The sequence below is a fragment of the Astatotilapia calliptera genome, chromosome 1, assembly GCF_964374335.1.
Source record: "Astatotilapia calliptera chromosome 1, fAstCal68.1, whole genome shotgun sequence".
NCBI lineage: Eukaryota > Metazoa > Chordata > Actinopteri > Cichliformes > Cichlidae > Astatotilapia > Astatotilapia calliptera.
Window position 1 is genome coordinate 36,078,788 of NC_137422.1, and position 24,849 is coordinate 36,103,636.

Below are 24,849 nucleotides of genomic sequence, written 5' to 3' on the forward strand. Positions count from 1 at the left end.
AGCTTGTGAACCCTAAAGCAGAGAAAGTATGTGCTGACAGTGCATTACTGGATAGCTTGTGTCTGACTCTGGCTCCCAGTTTACATAGCGATATAGAACGAAATGGCGAGGAGGGTGTCACTGTCTTACCGAATGCATTAGTTAAAATACACAAGCTAAAGTTATGTATGCATGTGGGTCAAATGAATAACTGAACTGTTTGTTACCAATATTTATCATATCTGGTACATTTCATGTTGTTCATGCTGTCTGTTTTTAGTTTTTTATATATATATATTAGGGGTGCAACGATACACAAAATTCACGGTTCGGTTCGATACTTTGGTGTCACGGTTCAATATTTTTTCGATACAAAAAAAATGTTCATACCTTTTTAATTTATCATTTATTAAACTTATAAATATATATTTTAACTCAAAAGTACAGTTTTTAAATTTAATGTTGCTGAAACAAAAGTAATTAAAAAAATAAATATATCTCTGGGCTCTCAAAATTTCAAAATCCCTGGTAGCCCTTCGGGCAGGGACTCTTCAGTTTTTGGTAGCCCAAAATAAATTTAAGTAGCCCAAATAAAAAAGAGAGCAATTTTTTGATTGATGTTTTGTTTCCTTTACAATATTATACATTAAAGTATAATATTGTAAAGGAAACAAAACATTAATCAAAAATTGTTGAAAAACAAATTACAACATTGTATAAAAATTACAATCATCAACTCAAATACTTGGTTCTAATTGAACAGAAATTTCTATGAACTTGTAAGAACTGTGTAGGACATGAATCAGTCTGTGTCAGATCCTGAATTTGAAATTTCCACTGAAGTCACGGGTAAGAGACAAGTGGAACCAAGATCTAGGCCATTTGCTTTTTGAAGTTTGCAAAGACTGCTAAATTTTGCCAGTGGTAGTTCACTCCTTACAACATAGTACGCTGTTCTAAACAGATTTTTTCAGGTTTATTTTTAGTATGTTATTTGCAATTGGTGTTTGTTCTGGGAAAGATAATGCAGACTGAGCAATAATGCATTTCTTGCATTTCTCATGGGTTCTAATGGGGGCCTTTCTTAAAATGACTGGTCCCAGTAACAAAGGCGCTTGTCGACTCAGAAATCGAGAGAAAACCAACAACACACCCAGCAGAACATTATGTTATTTATTTACACGGGTGCACATAAGTGGTCCGCATGTGCGCATTCGCTGTCAAAATAAAAGACGCGCACCAGATAAGAAGTTGCAACGCGCATTTGCGTCCATATAAAAAGCACTGTTTTTGTCCGCTAGAGTGGGATTTTCACGGCACATTCCGCACCACATCTCTGTGCGTTCATCATTTGTTTGAAGCCAGCTCACCTCCTGCAAACACTTTTCCGAGAATAAGTGCTTCTTTTGTGGTTCGGACTCCTTCTGACATTTGTTTGGAGGTGGAGGAACACCAAAATAATTGCTTAAAGGAGCTTCTTCGACATCTTCAAGAGTTCTAAACAAATGTCTGTCCTCCTCCAGAAAATCTTATGTATGCAAACACGCGTTGCAACTTCATATCTTGTGTGCGTTTTTTTTAATTTTATTTTGACAGCGAATGCGCACCTGCGGACCACTTATGTGCAGCCCCGGTTATATAGCTTGTCTTGCAGCCACAGAAATTCTTTTGTCCATGAAACCATAAAGCTGCACTTTCTTTTTGCCTTATAGTCTGATTTGTCATAACTTTTCCGTTTTGTGGTAAACTTTTCTTTGGCGGTCACTTCTTCACCCTGACCCGTCTTATTTGGCTCAGCAGAACTAAAATATATATATCCTGCTACTTTTATACACACACACACACACACACACACACACACACACACACACACACACACACACACACACACACACACACACACACACACACACACACACAACGGTAAGCGATTCTCTGCGCGATCAACCTCTCACATGTTTAAGCTGCGGGAGATTTCACTTGTCATGTTTGCATAGTAAGCCAACGATTGATAAAACGATGTCAGAGGAATTGGTGCGCAAATTATCATCACTCACCAATCAGTACTGTCGCTCTCTATACACAGTTTGCGCGATTGCAAAGTGAAAGCAAACAACAAGCGCAAATTCAAACGCGATTTCAACATGTCACATATTGACAGTGGCTCATCGATGCCAATGACATAATTATCCAGCTACATTTCCGAAAGAATGCAAAAGCATTGACATATATTTTTCCTTCCTACAATCCGGTTGTTCAGTGATGACGCAACGAATCCTACTTGCGGGTCTAAAGTAGTCTGCGTTTAATATGGCTTTTGTGTTGTTAACATGTTTAATGTTATGTATTTTCTTCTATTTGATCTCAAAAAGCTCCTAAAACAGTCAGTGATCACTGTTGACCTCCCTCGGCTTTTATTACCACTAATCATTTATTTAAGCTCAGTTTTTAAAACCTTAGGATGTAACTACAGCCCAGCCCATGCAGCAGTATATGAATGACTAACCTCGTATTGTGGATGGATTATCTCAGTTGTTCTCCTGGCTGAAGTTTGGTCCTTTTACAGCATCCTGCCATGCGATTACATTTGTTCCTGACCACCGAGAACACTCACGTTAACTTTTATCGAGTGGAAAAAAAGTTAGCTTGTTTATATTATGCTAACATAGCTGTCTCTCTAGCGGTCATGTAGCACATCATTATATACCAGCTAGCCCAACTTCAGTAACCCTACAAACGTCACTGTTTAGTTTTCTGTCTTCATTTATGCCGGAAGTGATAGCAGAGCTGTATGTTTTAATTTGTTTCCAAAACCCTGCAGTCAGGACATGCTATATTGTATTTAGATAGAAGCTAGCGAGCTAACTCCCTGCTAACTTCTAACTCCGTTAAATGTCATAAATTCCGTTTTCATGGATGCCTGGATGTTAAACTCAATTGTTACACCTGGTAGAGCAGAACGCTGATCATTTTATTAAAGATGAAAGACTTTAGACAGTTTTTCAACTCTCAGTAATGCCATAGTGATCGTTTGATATATGGACCTGCAGCAGAGTTTAGGTCCAGACACGGCTAGTGACGTCAGACTGAACAATCGGATAGCCCGACGGGCAGGGCAGAGATAGATTTTGGTAGCCCGACTGGAAAAATCGCTAGTCCCGGGACGTCGGGCTAGTGATATTGCAAGCCCTGTATCTGGATTGAGGAATCACTCATCTTTGGAAAAGAGAGTTTATTACAGAGAAATGGCTCTTTCCCAAATAAAAGCTATACTATACGCTTCTTCTGGGCTATATTCTCAGCAGCATATTGTAGCGGGTCAGGGCTGTTCTGTTTGTACAGTTATGTTTTGTTTATGTTGCCATAGTGACGGGTGACGCCCTCTCGCTGCAACGGTGTGTCCTTCCTGGGTCAGAGGGCGCCCTGTGTGTTGTTGTTGTTGCTGTGTGGTTGCCGTGCTGAGCAGTTTGCTAGCGGCAGTGTTCTTCTGCAGATGTCAATAAACGGCTGTGCTCCCTGGCTACCTCACGGGAAGCAAGACCAAACGACACCTCCGTCTCCTCCTTGTCTGAGCTCGCCACAATATTAAACATATCAGGTCCCCATAAGGAGAATCATGTGCTAACGGCTGTCTAAATGACTCGGGTAAAGTTTGTAGCATGCATGTGTAACAGTGTTTATGTGGTATTATTCCACTTGCCACAAATATCAGTGTAATGGGGAAACAGCGCCCCCCCCCCCCCCCCCCCCCCCTCTCGGTGTGGCTGGTTAGGTGAGGCTGGCTGCAGTAATCGCTGCCAGTCTGCCGTAGCCATATGAGAGGTGAGTTGTATTGTTCCGCACACAATATAGCTAAGTAGTACAGACACATAAAACATGTTTGATTAGCTGACGAGCACCGAGTGTAATAAGTGCTTAGTGGACACATGTCCAACACCAGTTTTATGTACTTTTGTCTTATGTACTAAAGCGGAATGCTAATGAGATGTTCTGCCGTAGTGTGCTGTGCGGAGTGGTGTATGGCGAGCCTGTGTACTGATAATACACCGTTGTTTCCATTCAGGTACATCATTTGTTGTTGCTGTTATTTTATTGTATATTAGAAATTGTAATATTGCTGCAGTAATCGCTGCCAGTCTGCCGTAGCCAAACGAGAGTGTGCTGTGCGGAGTGGTGTGTGGCGAGCCTGTGCACTGATAATACACTGTTGTTTCCTTCAGGAAATAAAGTGGCAACGATCGATCAGAGACTCCTTGTCTTTTTAAAAACACTACACAACGCAGAGTCGAGGAGTCTGTTTGGGCCGAACTGTTGCAGCGGGATGAAGCAGAAACCGGTTACACATGCTTGTTGTTTTTGTCTGCTTCCACTTGTCTTTGAACCAGGATGATGTCGGCGTAAATGTGCAGTCATATTCGTTGTGTTCCCACTAGTGCTGTCAGCGTTAATCTCGTTGAAATGACGTTAACGCCACAACACGGCAAATGTCCGTTAACGAGCTACCCCTGATCACCCCGTGCATGAGGCTAGATGGCCAACACGTTAACGAGCTAACTGCGCTAACACACTAGTTCCCACCCATGTAATTGAGCATTGCGTGGCACATCCAACGACGTCTTATCAATCGCTAACTGCTCAGCGCGGCAACCGTACAGCAACAACAACACACAGGGCGCCCTCTTACCCCGGAAGGACACACCGTGGCAGCGAGAGGGCGCGTCACCCGTCACTATGGCAACATAAACAAAACATAACTGTACAAACAGAACCCCGAACAGCCCTGACCCGCTATACATAGCCCCCAACTAAGGGGTCAGTCGTCCCCGACGACCCCATTACCCCACACAAAGTCCTGCAAATGCCCAGGTGCCTTCATGAGTGCAACGAAACGATACTCGTATCGATATTGAACAGTGCTTTTTACGTTCGGTATGCACATGTATGAACAATACAAAATTTGTAATTTATTTTATCAACTTTCCTTCTGACGATGCTGTCTGCCTAGGCTGCACTGTCGAGCGCAGATCCACTGAGCGCTCAACACAGACAGCATCAAGAAGGAAGAGCGCAGGGCAAGCTAGCAAGACAGAAGTTAAGCTCTCCTTGCAACATGGAAAATTTAACCTCCCCCACCCTCATTCAGATCTGGCGTTTGGAATTATTTTGGTTTTCATGTGACGTATGACCCTGAAGGTAAGCGCGTCATGGACTAAAGTAAAACAGTATGTTGGATGTGCCACGCAATGCTCAATTACATGGGTGGGAGCTAGTGTGTTAGCGCAGTTAGCTCGTTAACGTGTTGGCCGTCTAGCCCCATGCACCGGGCGATCAGGGGTAGCTCGTTAACGGACATTTGCCGTGTTGTGGCGTTAACGTCATTTCAACGAGATTAACGCTGACAGCACTAGTGGGAACACAACGAATATGACTGCACATTTATGCCGACATCATCCTAGTGCAAAGACAAGTGGAAGCAGACAAAAACAACAAGCATGCATGCTACAAACTTTACCCGAGTCATTTAGACAGCCGTTAGCACATGATTCTCCTTATGGGGACCTGATATGTTTAATATTGTGGCGAGCTCAGACAAGGAGGAGACGGAGGTGTCGTTTGGTCTTGCTTCCCGTGAGCTAGCCAGGGAGCACAGCCGTTTATTGACATCTGCAGAAGAACACTGCCGCTAGCTAACTGCTCAGCACGGCAACCACACAGCAACAACAACAACACACAGGGCGCCCTCTGACCCAGGAAGGACACACCCGTCACTATGGCAACATAAACAAAACATAACTGTACAAACAGAACAGCCCTGACCCGCTACAATATGCTGCTGAGAATATAGCCCAGAAGAAGCGTATAGTATAGCTTTTATTTGGGAAAGAGCCATTTCTCTGTAATAAACTCTCTTTTCCAAAGATGAGTGATTCCTCAATCCAGATACAGGGCTTGCAATATCACTAGCCCGACGTCCCGGGACTAGCGATTTTTCCAGTCGGGCTACCAAAATCTATCTCTGCCCTGCCCGTCGGGCTATCCGATTGTTCAGTCTGACGTCACTAGCCGTGTCTGGACCTAAACTCTGCTGCAGCTCCATATATCAAACGATCACTATGGCATTACTGAGAGTTGAAAAACTGTCTAGGCTTTCATCTTTAATAAAATGATCAGAGTTCTGCTCTACCAGGTGTAACAATTGAGTTTAACATCCAGGCATCCATGAAAACGGAATTTATGACATTTAATGGAGTTAGAAGTTAGCAGGGAGTTTGCTCGCTAGCTTCTATCTAAATACAATATAGCATGTCCTGACTGCGGGGTTTTGGAAACAAATTAAAACATACAGCTCTGCTATCACTTCCAGCATAAATGAAGACAGAAAACTAAACAGCAGTGACGTTTGTAGGGTTACTGAAGTTTGGCTAGCTGGTATTTAATGATGTGCTACATGACCGCTAGAGAGACGGCTATGTTAGCATAATATAAACAAGCTAACTTTTTTCCCACTCGATAAAAGTTAACATGAGTGTTCTCGGTGGTCAGGAACAAATGTAATCGCATGGCAGGATGCTGTAAAAGGACCAAACTTCAGCCAGGAGAACAACTGAGATAATCCATCCACAATGCGAGGTTAGTCATTCATATACTGCTGCATGGGCTGGGCTGTAGTTACATCCTAAGGTTTTAAAAACTGAGCTTAAATAAATGATTAGTGGTAATAAAAGCCGAGGGAGGTCAACAGTGATCACTGACTGTTTTAGGAGCTTTTTGAGATCAAATAGAAGAAAATACATAACATTAAACATGTTAACAACACAAAAGCCATATTAAACGCAGACTACTTTAGACCCGGAAGTAGGATTCGTTGCGTCATCACTGAACAACCGGATTGTAGGAAGGAAAAATATATGTCAATGCTTTTGCATTCTTTCGGAAATGTAGCTGGATAATTATGTCATTGGCATCGATGAGCCACTGTCAATATGTGACATGTTGAAATCGCGTTTGAATTTGCGCTTGTTTGCTTTCACTTTGCAATCGCGCAAACTGTGTATAGAGAGCGACAGTACTGATTGGTGAGTGATGATAATTTGCGCACCAATTCCTCTGACATCGTTTTATCAATCGTTGGCTTACTATGCAAACATGACAAGTGAAATCTCCCGCAGCTTAAACATGTGAGAGGTTGATCGCGCAGAGAATCGCTTACCGTTGTGTGTGTGTGTGTGTGTGTGTGTATAAAAGTAGCAGGATATATATATTTTAGTTCTGCTGAGCCAAATAAGACGGGTCAGGGTGAAGAAGTGACCGCCAAAGAAAAGTTTACCACAAAACGGAAAAGTTATGACAAATCAGACTATAAGGCAAAAAGAAAGTGCAGCTTTATGGTTTCATGGACAAATGACTTTCTGGTGGCTGCAGATAGGGGTGATTGCTCAGTTCTTGTTCTGTTTAACCTTAGTTCAGCCTTCAGTACCGTTGATAATCAAATCTTAATCCACCGCTTAAATCACATGATAGGGATGTCTAGCTCCATCTTGGGGTTGTTCAGTTCATTTCTGCGAGTAGAACACTTTTGATGTCAGTGGGAAACTTTTGGTCAGCTGTAGCTAGATTATCATGCAGCGTTCCGCAAGGATCTATCTTAAGTCCCTTGTTGTTTAACTGGTATATTGTGCCACAAGGCCATATTATAATTAGTTTGAAATCCATTTCCTATCATCTGTATGCAGATGATATTCAACTGTACCGTTATTCCAAACCTTATAGTTAGATAAACTATCCATTCTAATGGAACTTCTTAAGGAAATTAATGGTTGGATGAGTGTTAAATTTTTGCTCCAGAGAGCATTAAGCCCCAGACTAGACATCATTTGGGATCTTTCTCATCCACTGTAAAAGCTACAGCTTCAAATCTTGGGTTAATTTTTAATCAATTTTTGACTTTTCATGTTTACATCAAGTCTATGACCTTCTATTGCTTTCTTTACTTAAGAAATATCGCTAAACTCAGGACTGTTGTCTCTAAAGGTAAATTGGAGATGCTTTTTTATGCCTTCATTGCCTCATGATTATAATATTGAAGGCTTCTTTAAATTGCCTTCAAGCTGTCCAAAATGCTGCTGCAAGGCTTTTAACTCACACTCACAAATTCTCACATATCACCCCATTGTTAAAGAGTCTGCGCCAGCTTCCATTTAGTTTCAGATCTCAATTTAAAATCTTGACTCTTACTTTCATGGCCTGATGTGGAGAGGCCCCCACTTACATCATCTTCTACATCATGCTTCTTCCTTCGATCTGCTGATAGTGGTCTTCTGGTGATTCCACGTACCGATCTAAAAAATAAATGGGATTTTGCCTTTCAAACATTTGTGCCAAAACTATGGAGCAGTTTACCTCTCTCTCTTTGCACCCTTGACTCTGTGTCTTCTTTTAAAAAAAACAAAAAAAAAAACAGCTGAAAATGCATCTATCCAGATCTATCAGGCATTTGAATAATATTTTTGTGTATTATAGTTTTTTTTTATTCAGTTGTATTTTAATATTGTAAGAATCTATTGAAGTGCATTACAATCTTAAAAAGTACTTATTCATTAACAGTAAAACATATGAAAAGTGTCACAGTCATTGGTAACGTGGTGATTCTCTGCAACAATTGCTCACAAGTGCAGAATTTCTTTAAATTGTAAAACTCTGGTTGCCCACTCTCCTTAGATTGCTGCAGCTATTTTGGATTTTTTTATATATAAATTTATAGCCTTTTTTTAAGGCTTGCTGCTGGGTTTGCTCTGGGCTCCTCTATATGACGCTGAAGCTGGGAGGTCCACTATTCCCCCGCCCCTGACATTGAAGCTGTGAGGCGCATAGTGCTCTCTCTCTCATCTTATACTTATTTATTACATTTATCTGATTTGTTTATTGCGCTTTAAACAGAATCTTATGGGGGGGGGGTTGTTTTTGTTTTTTTAAATTTCATTTTTGTATTTTCCAACTGGTAATTTTACTCTGTTGATTCTTGATTTACCACCTAATTCATCAGTTAGAACGAGATGCTTTTGATATTCGTAACAAAGAGCTGCAGGAGAATACTTTACAGCCTAGAAAACAGGCGCTTTCTTCACTGGCCTTTCAACTACTTAGCTGTGAGCAGATGACATTTCCAGTTTTGCAACTATTAACCCACCACTTCTTCTGTCTGTCTCTATCTTTTTTGTGTCTTTTTAGTCAAGACAACTATTTTGAACTACCAGAGTCCCACCACTGGTCTGTTCCCAGTAAAAACATGCTCTACCTGCAAAGAGGCAAAGGTCCGGGACTCTCTGTACTGTGCTGCCAGTGCCTGGGCCTTGGCAATGGCATATCGGTTAGTATGCAAAATGCACACGCATGCAAAATAAACTGTGTAATATATGTTTGTTTATAAGTATGCAATATGTCTTTTTCCAAAATTTGTGTGGACTTAGGAAGCTGGCACCTTAGCTGTGTGCTAAAGATAGTGCTTTTTACCTAAAATTGAGTTACAAAACTCATAGAAAGCTCAACTTGACCAAAGCTGTTTGGCAGATTACCAACATGTACGTGTTTGTGGGTGAGTGTGGCTCCAAGATAAGCCCAGTTGTACTAACAAGTGCACACAATCCTTGAAATTATTTGAAAATATGTCTTTTCACACACCCAACCCAACAAGCTAGAGGTTGCAGGGTCTGTAATTGGTGCAATCATAGAATATGGGTAAACAGCTAGTGATCTGTACAAGTTAAAAACTTAGAACTCATGTTTATGTTCAGTTAGACTTTTTAAAGAACTCTTCGATTACTGTTGTGAGAGTATCTCAGACTGAAATCTAAATTCATGGTGAGTAGTGGAGGCGGAGGTCATAAACACAGATGGTTATTGCAGTGAGTCCAGTTTCTTGTGGGCAGAGGTCTTTCTTGCTGTTATATAGTGATAGATGGTTGCAGCATGTTGTGCTTCTGAATATGCCACTGACCCATAAACTCAGGAGTAGCTGAAAAACCAGTCCTATGTATTGCCTTTTTTCAGCATCACAGCAACGCTGGTGTAAAAGAAATACTAAAATAGATGGACAGCTCAGTTTGTTGGGCATTATATGAAAGCTGACCAAAAAGCCCCAGTTAGTTTCACAGGTTTTTTTTCCCTGCTCTCTTCGTTTTCATGCTTACTGATCCTCATCTTTAATCTGCCTCTGTCATTTGGAGGCTTTGCTTTTTAACCACATAGGGGTTATTACTTCTAGAAGAACATTTCAAAATTTCACTGGGGCCACCAAACCCCTTTATCAATGTTCCCCTGTGTTGATGCCCAAATTCCTCTTAAGGAAAGAGCACTTCCACAAAATGAGCTTGTAACAGGGCACAGAAGAAGGGTGGGGGGCAAAAAGATAAAGAGGAAGGAGGCAGAATTGGAAAGGGGAGGTATACGAGAAGAAAGAGTGAAAGTGGAGATGCGGGAGTGGTAGAGGGGAGATTTAAGCTCGTCAGGGTTCGCAATAGAGAAGAAGAAGTGGAAGATGGCGAGAGAGGCAGAGAGGAAACTAGATGGAGGGGGAAGACGGAGGGAAAGAGCGGGGTAAAAATAGAGTGTACTGCAGTGATGTGACCAGAGGCAGATCCCAGTCATCAGTCATGGCTGCCTCCTATTAGAATTGTCACTGGGATTTAATTAAGATGATTCTCATCTGACAGGCTTGGATAGTGCCATTACTTACTTCACACCCAGATGCTGTGTGTGTTTGAGTATGTGTGTGTGAGATTCAATGACAAGACTGGCAGTTGGAGTTACCACAAACTTCTATTTTAAGGAAACATGATAGCTTTTATCTGCAGCTTTGCCTACTCACTTTTCTATTTGTTATATACATTTTCTTGTTAATGACACTGGGTAGCTCTAGTGAAAATTTCCTCTCACTAACAAGTCCATGCAGTCAGTTTTGATGCACGGGGTCATGTCTTGAAGGCAGTCATTAATGCATTGTGTACCTTGTAAATTTTAAACAAGTATAACATCAGTGGCTTAGCTTTCCTTTGTTGTTAGCCAGAGTCATTACTAGCTTGACCTTTGTCAAACACATCTGACATCTGCCAGCCTCAGAAAGAATGAGCTGATTCGCACTGTGGTCGCTGCAACCAAGGAACAAAGTGGCATTTTACTACCAGTATTCATTTCAGGACTTTCAAAACTTTTCTTTTCTATACCTAACAGATTTAATTTAAAGCTGATTTGTTTCCCCACAATTTGAATGCATTTTTCTATAGTGCATTCATTCATGTTTTAGTTAATTTGCATTCACTATTAAATGTAAATTGTGTAAATTGTTAAGAGCTTCTGTTGGTTTATCAGCACTGATGACTAATATACTTCAAAGTCAGTACTACGTGTGGGAAAGTCTAAAGAGCAAAAAAAAATCACAGTATGATCATTATTTCATAGCTATGGGTAACTGAAACAGCCAGAGAACCATTGTATTTAGTCTTGGGTTAAGCAGTTTGATCTTCACAGCAGTCCTGGCCAACTGACAGCTTTAACGGAACAAATGATTGACCATTACTACTCTTCCAGTCCTCATCAGATCAGGATTTGTGTTGTCCATGTCAAAATCACATGGTAGTTCTCTGTATCACAATAATATTTAGGATGGATCCACAATCCTATTGATGAAATATGGGCTAGGCAAACATTTCTAGCTTTATGAATGCAAAAGTTTGGCTTGATCTGGGTTATGTCAACCTAAACCTGATTCATTTTTTTATTTTTTATCTTTCTTACCCCAAAAAGGGTTCAGCAGGTTATTTATTATTTGTTATTTGCTTAAACCTGGGAACAAAATGGCTTGACCAAAAGGTAGTAAGGAATTAAAGACTTAATATTTAGCATTATTTATTTATTATTTATTAAGCTGGTTCTGATGTTCTGCTTCTCTTTCACTCATATTTTATTTGAATAAAATAACAGTTTAGACAGTTCTACAATGTGTCTGATCTTCTGACTACTTGGACTTTTTTTTTCCTCGGAAAACTTGTCCTTCATATTAAGTTGTGAGATCTCTGCTGTTATTTTCGGACATTTAAGGAGTAAGAATACTGACCAAAAGACCAACTGTGACTCCAGTTAGTAATATTTGCCATTTTTAAAACAAAAGGAGTTGCTGTAGGTGACAGTTTGTCTTCATGTGTTCGGCCTTTGTTCCCTGCCCTTCAGACGCATTGATGATGACATGGGACGAACTCACGAGTTGGAGCATTCTGCCATCAAGTGCATGAGAGGAATTCTCTACTGTTACATGAGACAGGCCGATAAGGTGAGTGTTTCATCCTGGCTCAGTACAGCATCTGCATGTTTGCATAAAAACACCCCCGAAATTACACACTGCGTTGCAGATCAAAGGTATATTCCTGCTCATCAAAGCCTCTTAGTGCTACAGCCTTGGACACATCTGGTTCCTCTTTCATATCACAACAAATAACAAAAGGAGCCAGTTGATATAGTCCTGAGGGCTTAATAACCAGCAGTCTCCTAATTTCCAATGACTTTTGCTCCGAAGGAGGAAAATTTCACGCCACCTCTACTGAAAACTGATGAATGTGTAGAGTAGGCTGTGAATGAGGAAAAAAAATGGCAAACCATGTTATGTATTCAAAGAAAAGCCAGATATGTCTCCTGAATATTTTTTTTTTTCCCTCGTTGAGCATATTTTTTTAATAGAGCAGCCTGCTGCGTCCCTGTGTATCTGCACGTATATGGTGTGCACCGTTGAAAGGCATCCTCTTTCATCTTGCCTCGACCTTGACGATCCAATTTAGGGGAGAGAGTTTCTCTGTCTTAATTACAAAGCTGCGTTTACACAGTTAATTACACAGAACAGCTTTCGTTATGGCCCCGTCACCAACGCTTACGAAGTACATGGCATTTTTTATGGAAACTGTGACATGGGGGCACTGCAGGGCAAATATCACAGAGCAAATACAGCAGCTGTGCCCCACTGATTAGATAAGATAGTGTATGAGGAAGAAAGGATATCTTTTATTTAACAATTACACTTTTCTTAAAGGAAAAGATTCTACCTTTGCCATTGATAAACAAATGAGGTGGCTGTTTATGTTTATTTAAAGCAGCTCTGTTCGTACTGAATACAAAGGTATACCGAAACATTTAGAGATTACTGATGATAACAATGATAATAAAAATATTAATGCTTAAAATACATTGTTTAAAATTTCACCAGATCTTTTCTCTTCCTTCAAATAATCAATTCCTGTATCTTTAAACAATGTCCTGAGGTGCTTAAACTTAATTATAACAAATAAATAAATATAATACTTGTGTGTTTTCCTCAAGGAATTGGACAATACTGCAGGAGAAACTCATGAAACTAGCTAGTGAACAACAGATACAACATGCTATATAGATGCTCTGCTTTTATGCTGATTTGCATTGAAATTCAGGCAGCGTTATCATCCAGAACAATATTTGTTAATACAAATTTTTATATATGCAACAGAGGAACTCACTGTCCGGGCTTATTAAGGCTGCAAACAACACTCTTTTCCATTTCTATAGTTAACTAACACCGGCCTTCTTGTGTTACTGTGACATCCCTATCCTTAATACATACATACAGTGGTGTAAATGAAGTTCTTTATGATTAAGAAATAAAAAACTCTAGATGGCCCTGTGTGGAAAAAGTGATTGCCCCCTAAACCTGATGACTGGTTGGGCCACCCTTAGCAGCAGCAACAACAGCTATTCAAGGATTTGCAATAACTGTCAATGCTGTGGAGGAATTTTGGCCCACTTACCATTATTGCTAATCCAACATCTATTTCTTTAGCATATTTTAAGTCATTTTTTGTCAGTTCAGGACTCTGCAACTTTACTTTTGTTTTTTGTAATTTTTTTTTTACTGTGCTCCAAATGCTAATTATGTGCCAGTGGCTGCTGGAACACTAAATAGGCCAATAAGTCAGTGTTTTTGTATACGGCTTGTTACACTGCCTGAAGAGACCAAAACATTGATCAATTCAGGGATATGGTCACAGATCTAAGCGTAAAAACGTGAGCTGATCATTTAGTCGTGATGATCTAAACAGTTATTGAGCTCACTGTATCCCTTTAACATAACTTTGTTTTGAAAATGAAAGTCATTTCCTTTTCAGTGAGAAATGATAAGGAATTGCAGTTAATTGACTTGATGAGATGCAAGAGTTTTGTGCGTAGCTAAAGATGGAAAATAAGTGCATGAAAGTGGACTGTTAAAACAGCAGGCGTTGAAGTAGTTTGCTAAATTGAAGCCCATATTGGCGCATTGCAGCACTTGAAACAATAAGCAAGATCGGGGGCCTCTTCAAATATCCCAAGAGTGGAGCCACTTGACACTGTGGCTCTGCAGGGGCAAGAATCAGGGAGACCACTACACAAAAGCAAGTTTTATAGAAACATAAACAACAGCGTTAGCTGCTGACAGAGGTACCCCTCTTATTCTGTACACATACGCACATAAGCATTACTCACTATGGGATGGCAAGAAATGGAGCAGTTTCAGTGAAAGTGGGACAGCGGGTCTCCGCTATGACCTGACTATATAGCAAAATAGGTGTGAGGGGGGGACGACGACAAAAGAACCCAAATAAAAGAGCTCATAGCGTAAAGTACAGGAGATAGAGAGCTAGAAGTAAGAAAGAAGGTAGGAAGTAAGAAAAACAATGGAGACAACAACGAGGGATTTAATGATAGAGAGAGCAGTGAGAGAAGTAGAGAAAAGAAACGAAGGAGGTGAAAATGGGACAAAGGGCCAATTATTTATAACTGTGCGACAGGACAGGCGGCCCATCTGTGATTTGGTGTGTAGTGTAGTCGATGAAGCAAACACATGCGAAGCCATCAACAAACCACCGAGGATAAAGCACAACTAAAATGTTGTACATGTCTTGTTTTAAACAGTGTTATCATTTTGGTTGCCATAATCTGGCCCTTATGTGGTCCCGAGCAGAGATGTTTGTACTGTAACGTGTAGCGTGTGGTGTTGTTCCCTGATTAAACTCTTCACTCTTTATCAGGTTATTTTATTAAAAACCAAAACAAAAGAACAGATTATGTGCAGCATGTATGATTGTAGTGGGGATGAACTCTTGCAGCCAGGATTGTAAACATTTAATTTTTTTGAAACGGCTTAAAAATGTTAAAGAAATGTTAGTTCCTTTTAAACCTTTTGAATCATATTTGTATGGGTATAATAGATTGAAAAAACAGTGCAGGCAGATGGTGGTTAAGATTTAAGTAGCTGATTAAATTTAAGCAGCAAGACTAACTGAAGTGAAAAAGCTGCAAAGAAAGCTAGAATAAGCTGAAGTGCCAATTGAAATGGAGGAGCCAAAAAGGCAAACAAACAAAGACAAACATTTAAATGGCCTAAGACAAAGGAGCCAGATGTGGAAATCCACTGACTTCTGTTAAGTAAGACTCAAGTTTTTGCCTTAACTATATTCAGACCAATTATGCTTACATTCTGATCACCCTTCACCCCAGCCTTTGGAGCCAGGAAAAAACTCTGGACGTTGATGGGTCAGCAAAAGTGAATGCAGTAAAAGAAGTTCAGTTTGACAGTTTAAATATAAAAAACAAACAGCTTTAGCTCAAGAGAACATGCTGAAAGGAAGTGAAGTGTAATTTAATTTTTTTTCCATTCACAGCAGTTATCTCAAGTTGCCTGAGAAAATTATAGAAAAGAAATCCCGGGGATGTGGGAATCTGTCGTGACAAGTTGACATGGGGGAAAGAGAAGAATGGACAGAGGAGGATAGAGAAACAAGAAGCAGCATTGAATTTGATTCGTTAGAATTGACATATATAGAATTAGAGCAGAGGTGCCATCTCTGCCTTAAGCAGTGCAACCATAAGAGACATGACAGACATTACAGTGTGTAAAGAAAGTTCATCACCATGTTTGACTCAATACAAAAGGTTTCGGTTGATATGTTTTTGAATTTGTTGAAGGCTACTCTAGTATAGCTAGTTTCTTCTAGTAACCTCTGTGGGGCCATGGATGTCTCTCCCTTTGATTTTCTCTCTCCCTCCCTTTACCCTGGACCTTTTTTTTCCTCCTTTCATCTCTCTCTCTTTCTCTCTCTCTGTGCATCTCTGTTAGGTGGAGGAGTTTAAACAGGATCCTAGCCCCTCAAAGTGTCTGCACTCTGTATTCCATGTGGACACCGGAGATGAGGTTTACTTGCACGGCGACTACCACCACCTGCAGGTCAGCCAGCAAGCAGACAAGTGAAAAAATGGGGCAACTACCAAATGAAAAAAGAGCGTTTAAATTGAATTCTTCGTGCATACACCTGTGTGCTTGATGTGTGTGTGTTACCTAGGGGTTTTACTGTATATTGTAAAAAATGTAGAGTAAAATTTGCCACCCTGGTATTTTATTTTGTGTCACATATTTAATATAACTTTAGGAAAAAATGAGGTCAGAGAAGAAGGTCTGTAGTAAGTGAACCTTGCTAAAGATGAATGAACAACAGGATGAATAAAATAGACAATCAATCTCTTTGTGACAGGTTTTGTTTCAAGTGTTTTGAGTGGGGGGGGGATTCCATTAAAATGTCTCATTTCCTCAGCCCCTCTGCCTGGCATGCATAGACGCTCAGAAAAATGACTTTCTCCGAGAAGTGCTTGTGCACTAAATTGGCACTAAAACGGCTTGTTCCTTTGTCAGTGGTATTAACAGAGGTCAGTTTGGTGTGTAGCATTTGAATGGAGAATGCATTTCTAGTGAAGGGTGGCCAATACATCAAGAGAGCTAGAGAGAGAGAGAGAAATCGAAATAAAGCTGCAAGGTTAGTTGCCTGTGAGGGGAGGAAAAAGACATTCAAAAATGTAAAAGAGGTAACTTATTTATTGATTATTCTATTTTTTCCAGCAACTTCACCATTGTTGATGATTTCCAATGTCAAAAGTTTAATAGCTACTGTAAAGTCTGTCTCATTCTCTGCACTGTGCGAGAAATTGAAGACTAATTTATAAGTATGAAGTTATTATACGGTGTATGTGCAAATGATAGTAATTGCTTTGATGGCATCTTATCCACCCTACTTCCCTCTGTCACCTCTACAGATCGATGCCGTTTCTTTATTCCTGCTGTACTTGGTGGAGATGATCTGCTCTGGTCTGCAGATCATTTTCAACACCGACGAGGTAAACAAGGCGTTAAAATGACTGCGGTTTTCAATATTAGGATGTAAATGTCGGCCTGTTTATCGCTACATTTTCTAAACTGTGAAGCAGAGGCAAATAGTGTCAATCTCTGGTCTCACTTACTGTCAAGGTTAAATGTACTGATATGATTATAAACTGCATGAAAAATAACTACGGAGTTGTTACATTTTATCACTTTGTGGATTTTCCATGGTGCTGTGCATTTATGGCAATGTTGTATTTTAAAACATCTCACAGCTTCTCTAATCTTTGGAATTTTTTTTTTGTGAAATTCTGTATTTATTCTAAAATACACCACGATATAGTTTAAATGATCTAAGTAATCTGATGCTACCTTCTGAAGGTTGAGCTAGCTGCTGTAAAGTAAGACCAAAGGGTCTCTAAAGCCAGTTAGATATATCCTAAATCCCCTACAGATATCCTAGAGCTGACACAAATGCAGGATCAGGGGACAGTATCTCACTTTTATAGCTTGGCTCACATTTATGCTCTTGGTGAGCCGCTCAGTTGACTTTCAGCAAAGAAAACGTTTAGATGATTTCATTGTGGAAGCTTAAATAGCCTCCTGAGAATCGAACCGGTAACGTTGTGTTTGGCAACACACCAGCCCTCTATTACTGTAAAGCTGAACGGTCTCTTGTAGTTTGATTTATCTGTTGGTGTCATTTTTTTTGCCTTTTTTATGTTTGGCTCTAAATAAAACAAGAAGGCAACTTGGCTGTTAAGTTTACACACTGTGCTGTTTATTATGTGGCCCGCAGGAGTATTTGGAACGTCATTAATTCTGTTAGTTTTTACAGCCTGCTCAGCTTTACTTACCGCCACAGAGCAGTGAAATTTGTGCCCCTGGTAAAGGAATCCATTTGTTTACTAAATTGAGCTTATCTTAAGAAAGTAAGGACATGGTGAAACATTATACCACTAACCAATTAGTGAGCGTACACACACCTCCCAACCCAGTCATCTCTCATTTTTCTCCATTTCTTACTCTGAACAAAGCAAATTGACAATGTAAGTTTTTTATGAGGGCAGTCCTGTTTGTGCAGCAACCTTAATTTGCATGGTTAAACAGTGCTTATTAGGTTGTGTAATGCAAACCGAAGCACGCCTCCCCCAATCTCACATTAACAAACATCAGATGCACTGAGCATAAGGGTTTGAGATTAGCTTTCTCACTGAACACTGTTTGAAATGTGTTTCATTTGGACTAATCACATTATTAGAGTGTTTATTAGTTTGTTGTTGGCTGTCACTACTTGTGAAGTCCATCGGTGTCCACTTGACTGAGCTGGAAGCTGCATTGCAGTATATTTTTTTTTTCTTAGAGTGGCATAGAAAGGCTGATGCATGTCCTCTGAGAAGATACACTATCGACCTCCTCCCAGATGCCATTTTCAGTTTCATGCAGCATGAAATGGAGCGACTCATTAGCCAGTTTGTATGTCTGGGGTGCTTTTTTTTCACACAGGAGTATACGTGAGAGCTGCTGGCACATGGTAAAAGCAGAAGCACATGTAGTGTGCTTTTGCCAATGTGCCCACGTTCCCAAATAGTCAGCCCCCCGCCCCCCACAAAAAAAGGAAAAAAAAGCAGAACTGGCCAGGATGGTTTTCTAGCAGCAGGGAGGGGAGACAGAGGGACTCATTTGGCCGACGGGCAGTAACATTCATTAAGATACCATTAAGATACTAAAAAGTTCCCCTCGTTAATCACTCTGCTCATAAAACCCCCCAATAAGAGACCCGGCAAACACCTTTCCCTCTTTCCCAGCCTCATCTGCTTTGCCCCCTCTTTCTCTGCCCATCCTCACTGCCTGGCCTATTTAAGACCTGCACAGGTTCTGTCTTTCTCTTTCAGCTGTTTTACTCTCATCTCTCAATTCCCCTCCACCACTTTGTCATTTTAGATTAAATCTACCATCACTCAAGCACATACACCAGTGTGCTGGCACATTATATGTTTCACTTTTTAGTTAATTTTTTCCTATATGTATACTGTATAATTTTGCAGGAATCTGCGTGGGCCAGATGCTAGTTATAAGAAACATTTGAAATCGGCTAACTGCAATTTTAAACATTTCGATGCCGCTGTAATGTTTGGTGGAATCAACAACACTACTGATGAGTTTTTAGAGCATCTAAAGGGTGGCATTTGTTTTAGCTGGAATTTGTAAAGTGTGTTGATTTAGTGTCTTTATAGTTATGGGTAGCTGACAAGGCAATGAAGCTCTAGCTTCACGTACTGGTGCTCTATTCTTTTTAATTACAGTCTAGCCATAGGGTCAGTTTCACCTTGAGCATGGATTAGAAATCAGCTTTCTTTTTCACCATAGTAACCTTTGTAATGAGAGAGTTATACTCATCACCCCAGATCAGTATCAAAGGTCATCTATCAATGGATCCAGACGTTCATTTATATGTGTGTGTGTGTGTGTGTGTGTGTGTGGCTGCATTTTACGTTATGTATTGCGATTCCACTTTCTTTTTGGACACAACTTCTGTCTCTAGCCCCGTTTATGCATACATGGGCATGTGTGTGTCAGTTGTCAGTATACTCTGTGTATGCAGGTTGCATAAACACAGTATGTTGCATTTTTTCCGAGTGTCCCATGTATGTTTGTTTTCTACATGCAGGTTTCCTTCATCCAGAACCTGGTTTTCTGTGTGGAAAGAGCATATAGGGTACCTGACTTTGGCATGTGGGAGAGAGGCAGCAAGTACAATAATGGCAGCACTGAACTGCATTCCAGGTCAGTAAAAAGAAAACACACAAAAACATTCTCTCCACACTCTCGTTTTTTTTTTTTTTTTAAACCTTACTTTTGCTTTTCTCTATACTTTTACCACTTTTGTAGTACTGGCCAGAATATGTCCTGTATGCAGGGTGCTGCAAAAGTCCTAAAACTCTTAAGTTACATACCTGAAATAAGGTCTGTGGGAAAGTTGTAACACCAGAAAAAAGATGTGAGAATGTATCAAAGATTCAAAATAAATGTTTTTAGAGCAAACCCATACTTCATGGGTTTGCAAACCCACTATATTTTACATGGTTAGCATGGTTGTCTCACAGCAAGAAGGTCCCGAGTTCACTTCCACCATCAGGCCGGGGTCTTTCTGAGTGGAGTTTGCATGTTCTCCCTGTGTTGCGTGGGTTCTCTCCGGGTACTTCACCGTCCTCCAACAGTCCGAAGACATGCAGTTTGTGGGGTTAGGTTAACTGGTGATTCTAAATTGCCCTTCGGTGTGAATTGTTATGTGTCTCTATTAGAGATGGACCGATCCGATATTACGTATCGGTATCGGTCCGATACTGACCTAAATTACTGGATCGGATATCGGAGAAAAATAAAAAATGTAATCCGATCCATTAAATATCACGAAAGCACCTCACAAAACTTGCAACACGCCGTAACTCGCCTCAGAACGTCGGAGCAGTATGCATCACGTGATAGAGCAGCTGTGGCATGCGGGACCTGTCGGTGATCTGGATAGCATTTGGAGCTTCGCTAGCAACCCGGCATTTCATCTCCGACAAAGTTATCCCCGAGAGAAGTAAAGCAAGTGTGTAAGTCCATCTCTGAATGTTTGTAAAGCATTCCCACGTTAAGCTTAACAAGCGACTGCCTCTCGCTCTCCAGCTGCTACTTCAATCGTGAAACTGCTTAAATCAGCTGATCGGCTTTTCTGTCGCGAGTCTGTCTCTCGTTTGTTTTTGGTCCACTTTGCACCAGAAAGAGGAAACCAGCGGCTGAACAACAGCAGCACGTTTAAGCTTGATAAGCTGTTGTTACAATTTATTTAATATTACTTTCTACACCAGGATCTTTTTCCACGTAGCTGACGGCTGGTAACTGTGAAGGGGCGGATCTAGCAAAGTTTAGCCAGGGGGGCCGATAGGGCATTAACTGGGAAAAGGGGGCACAAAGACATACTTTTCTTTCTTATTCTCATTTAAAATGTCTAGCTTTTAATAAATAATTATCTGACACCCAAAGTTTTAATTTGATGTAAAATGAATAGAAGTCAATTACTGTATATAGTGACTATTAAGTCTAATATATATACCCTAGTAAGCTATAGTACATTTTCCTTTGGGAAGGTACCATCTGTGCAGTCTGCAATTTTGTTGAAGAAAGATGTTGAATCTATTTAATATTTCTTGAAAAATAATTGATTTCTGTGCATTTTTTTTCACACTGCATCAAATTAAGGTTGATTACGTTGATTAAGCATCATGAGGTGGAGCGTGAGGGGTGGTTCCCTATTTTTTATTTATTTATTTTTGTTGTTGCTGGGAGTTGGAACCCTATTAGTTAGGTTGCTTAATATTTACGCTAAGTACTCTTTAAAATACCAGAATAGGGAGGATGGTGTAGGTCTAAGTTTATTAGATTGATCAGTATTGCTGAACTATGAAATATTTTTTTTGTATACAGGTATAACAGAATAGCTTTAGTGTAGTTGTTGTTTTAAACTTGAGTATGAACTTGCAGACTTGCAAAATGCAGCAAGATATTTTAAAAAACAGTTTTGTTGATTAAAAAACACTATATCGGATTCATATCGGTATCGGCAGATATCCAAATTTATGATATCGGTATCGGTATCGGACATAAAAAAGTGGTATCGTGCCATCTCTAGTCTCTATGCGACAGTCTGGCAACTTGTCCAGGTTCTACCCTGGATCTCGCTTAAGACAGCTGGGATAGGCTCCAGCGCCACCTGCAGCCCTGAAATGGACAAAGGGAAGAGAATGGATGGATATATTTTACATATATTTAATATGCTAAATGTGTCACTTAAGAGTTGCCATTTTACACATCCACTCGTCTAATGCATTAGGATGCATTTGGAGTCATTTTTTGTATGTATCTGATGAGTAGACCAATATCGAGTCACCTTCCACCACCTTGTCCACCCACACCTGAGGGAAATGCGTCACTCTTTAGCTGGTAAATTCTTCACTGTGCTCACCTTAGCTGCTCATGTTTTTTTTCTTTCCCCCCCCCTTTTTTTTTTTTTTTTTAAATCTTAGCAGCTGTTGCTTTAAATTGGGGATTGAGCAGTGGGTGTAGCAGTAAACTGAGGTGCCTACTGATGAGACACAAGAGAGAAACAATCGTTTTTTAAAAATGCAACAGTGCTTAAATGCTCCATGGGCCAAGAGAAACTATACCTTGATGCTCTTCTAGTTTTATAAATACACCCGTTAAAACAGATCTTTTAGTTTTACTAAAGTATTACTTTGGTTTTCTTCTTACGCAACTGCAAATCATATTTGCCTGGGCCCATATTTGTTTCTGTCTCACTGTCGGTGAGTGCAGCACTTGGAAAAACAACAATGATGTAGAGTGTTCCATCTTCTTGAAATTAACTACAAAACCCCTAATTATTTCAGATTTTTAGTAATAGGGCTCTGAGTTAAGTTTATTTGTAATATCTATGTATTTTAATTCACTAGATTGTGAAATTCTAATGGTTTTTGCCAATGACTGTAGAAAACAGTCATTGGTTTTTGCTTATAGAGAAAACAACAGTAACTATAGCAAGAAGGACTCTTATCTATTCAATCTTCTTTTTCTTTCCTGTCCATATAAATAGATCAGCGCCAAACAATAAATGTAAAAACACTGTATTTCCTGCAGGAAGCAGCAGAAATGTGGGAACATGTAATGCTTTTCTTTATAATCAAGTCTATTTGATCTAGTGAGGTGTTTGTCGGGTCAGTGTGTACTGATGGAAATGTCAAATCAGCACAAGTTGGTAGCTAAAAAAAAATGTCAGTCAGCAAGTAAATAACCTATATTAAAAGAAAATGTAATGGACCAGCCATCTGAATGGTTAACCACCATGCAGATAAGGATTTGGAACAACCTGTTCAAACACCAGCACTGTTCTTAGCCCGTGTTGACTTTTTGTTACGTTTTCCCTAACTGATTTATCATCCAAGGTCAAACCGGCCTTCCTCTCCTCGCTCGGTTTCTTGATAAAGATCCTCAATTTCTGCTATTGCTTATCTCTGAAAAGCATGTCTTTTTTTCTTTCTCCAACAATCCAGAGCTATTGGCACCAGCCTGTCAAGATGTCCTCAAGAAAAGATAACAAATTCAGTGCATTGAGGAGTGCTGTGTCTTTTCGTGTTTCTATCTCTCCATGCCATGCTTTTGGATTCCCCCAGTTAATGAGTTGGCTTATATATGTACTTTTGTATTAATTACCATGGCGTATCCAAAAACGAAACAATTCAGAATGGCTCCATGGAAACACGATCTGTATAATAATCAAACTCCATATTAGAACCATTCCTCATCTGTCACGTCCGGCTTCGAAACACGAATATGGCTCTAAGCTCACAGGATTCACAATGGATCATTCCTGAGCAGTCGGTGGTTCTGTCAACTGCAGAATCACAATCACAATGAGTTTGTCCATTTTTAATCAAGTAAAGAAAAGTTGGTGTGTGTGGATCAATACTGAACCACTGTATGTAAACACACCTACTCTCAGAGTAGCAGAAGACTGTTGTACAGTCTGCAGCAATATTTTCATCATGCGAATCCTTATCTCCACCTGTCAACCGACATGGTTGCATCATCATTTTACTCTGGTCCTGATTCCAAGCATCACTTTTTTTAACACCCTGGGTTTCCACAAAGCTTTAAAGCATTCTATGTACATGTGAGGTACTGTCAGGATTTCTGACCACTGCTGTCAGTTTGCGCGTGTTTGTGTATCTCTGTGTGTTACACAAAACTACTTTCAGCAGAACTCTTTTAGAGGCTAAATTAGCCTCCCATCATCTGTACTAATGCTTTTTAATATGTCAGCACATCTACCACCAGTCAGTGGCAAGTTTCCTGCATTTTTTCCCTTTCTCGTCTCTGTTCTTTTCTAGGGAAATCTTGGTAGGGTAGAAAGGGAAACAAAATGACAGTAAAATTGATTCACATTTAGGCTGCATTGCAATCACAGTAGCCAGCCACTGTGAAATGCACTATGTTTTTTTTTTCTCTCCTCTCCATCATCCATTATCGAAAGTAGACCACAATCTCAGGAGCCTTCAGCTTTATTGAATCCTAACAGATAGCCATTTAAGATTCAAATGTGATTCAGAAGGCTTTCTGGTGAACTTTGGGGACTTTTGACATTTTCAAAACACATTTGGTTCACGTTGCATCATTTTTTCTGCTTTCTTAAGAATGAAAAATAATATATTCTTATACTGATCAATGTTAGATTGAATTATACTTGCTTATTGTATGTTTTGGTGAAAGTTTGCAGTTTCTTTTCTTTTCAGCTCTGTGGGCCTTGCTAAAGCTGCACTGGAGGCCATCAATGGATTCAACCTGTTTGGAAACCAGGTATTTGATTCCCTGACTTCTTATACTTTGCCACCTCTTCCGAACTCACATTGATTTGTCTCCTGTTTAACTGTGCCACCAGGTAGTAGACTGCATTATAGCCCATTCAAATCTCCTCTGTACATCAAGAAGGTATCCTAGCTGGGTGCAATGTCACCCCGATGACCAGCCTGAATAGTAGAAAACTGCAGTTTATTTACAGGTAGACAGCATCAGTGTAATTAGTGCCGCTGTCACTGTAGCAAGATTGCTTCTCTGAGTGGACGATTGATCAG

At 40.1% G+C, this 24,849-nt stretch overlaps 1 protein-coding gene across 3 annotated transcripts in view; it reads left to right on the forward strand.

The window, feature by feature from the left end:
* Nucleotides 1-24,849, forward strand: part of phkb (phosphorylase kinase, beta) — a 104,743-nt gene that overhangs the window by 15,372 nt on the left and 64,522 nt on the right. For all 3 annotated transcript variants that reach the window (XM_026175454.2, XM_026175432.2, XM_026175439.2), the window contains 6 exons: nucleotides 9,208-9,346; nucleotides 12,202-12,301; nucleotides 16,145-16,252; nucleotides 17,113-17,193; nucleotides 19,848-19,963; nucleotides 24,511-24,574. In XM_026175454.2, coding sequence (XP_026031239.1) covers nucleotides 9,208-9,346; nucleotides 12,202-12,301; nucleotides 16,145-16,252; nucleotides 17,113-17,193; nucleotides 19,848-19,963; nucleotides 24,511-24,574 — 608 coding nt within the window. The remainder of the gene's footprint in view (nucleotides 1-9,207; nucleotides 9,347-12,201; nucleotides 12,302-16,144; nucleotides 16,253-17,112; nucleotides 17,194-19,847; nucleotides 19,964-24,510; nucleotides 24,575-24,849) is intronic.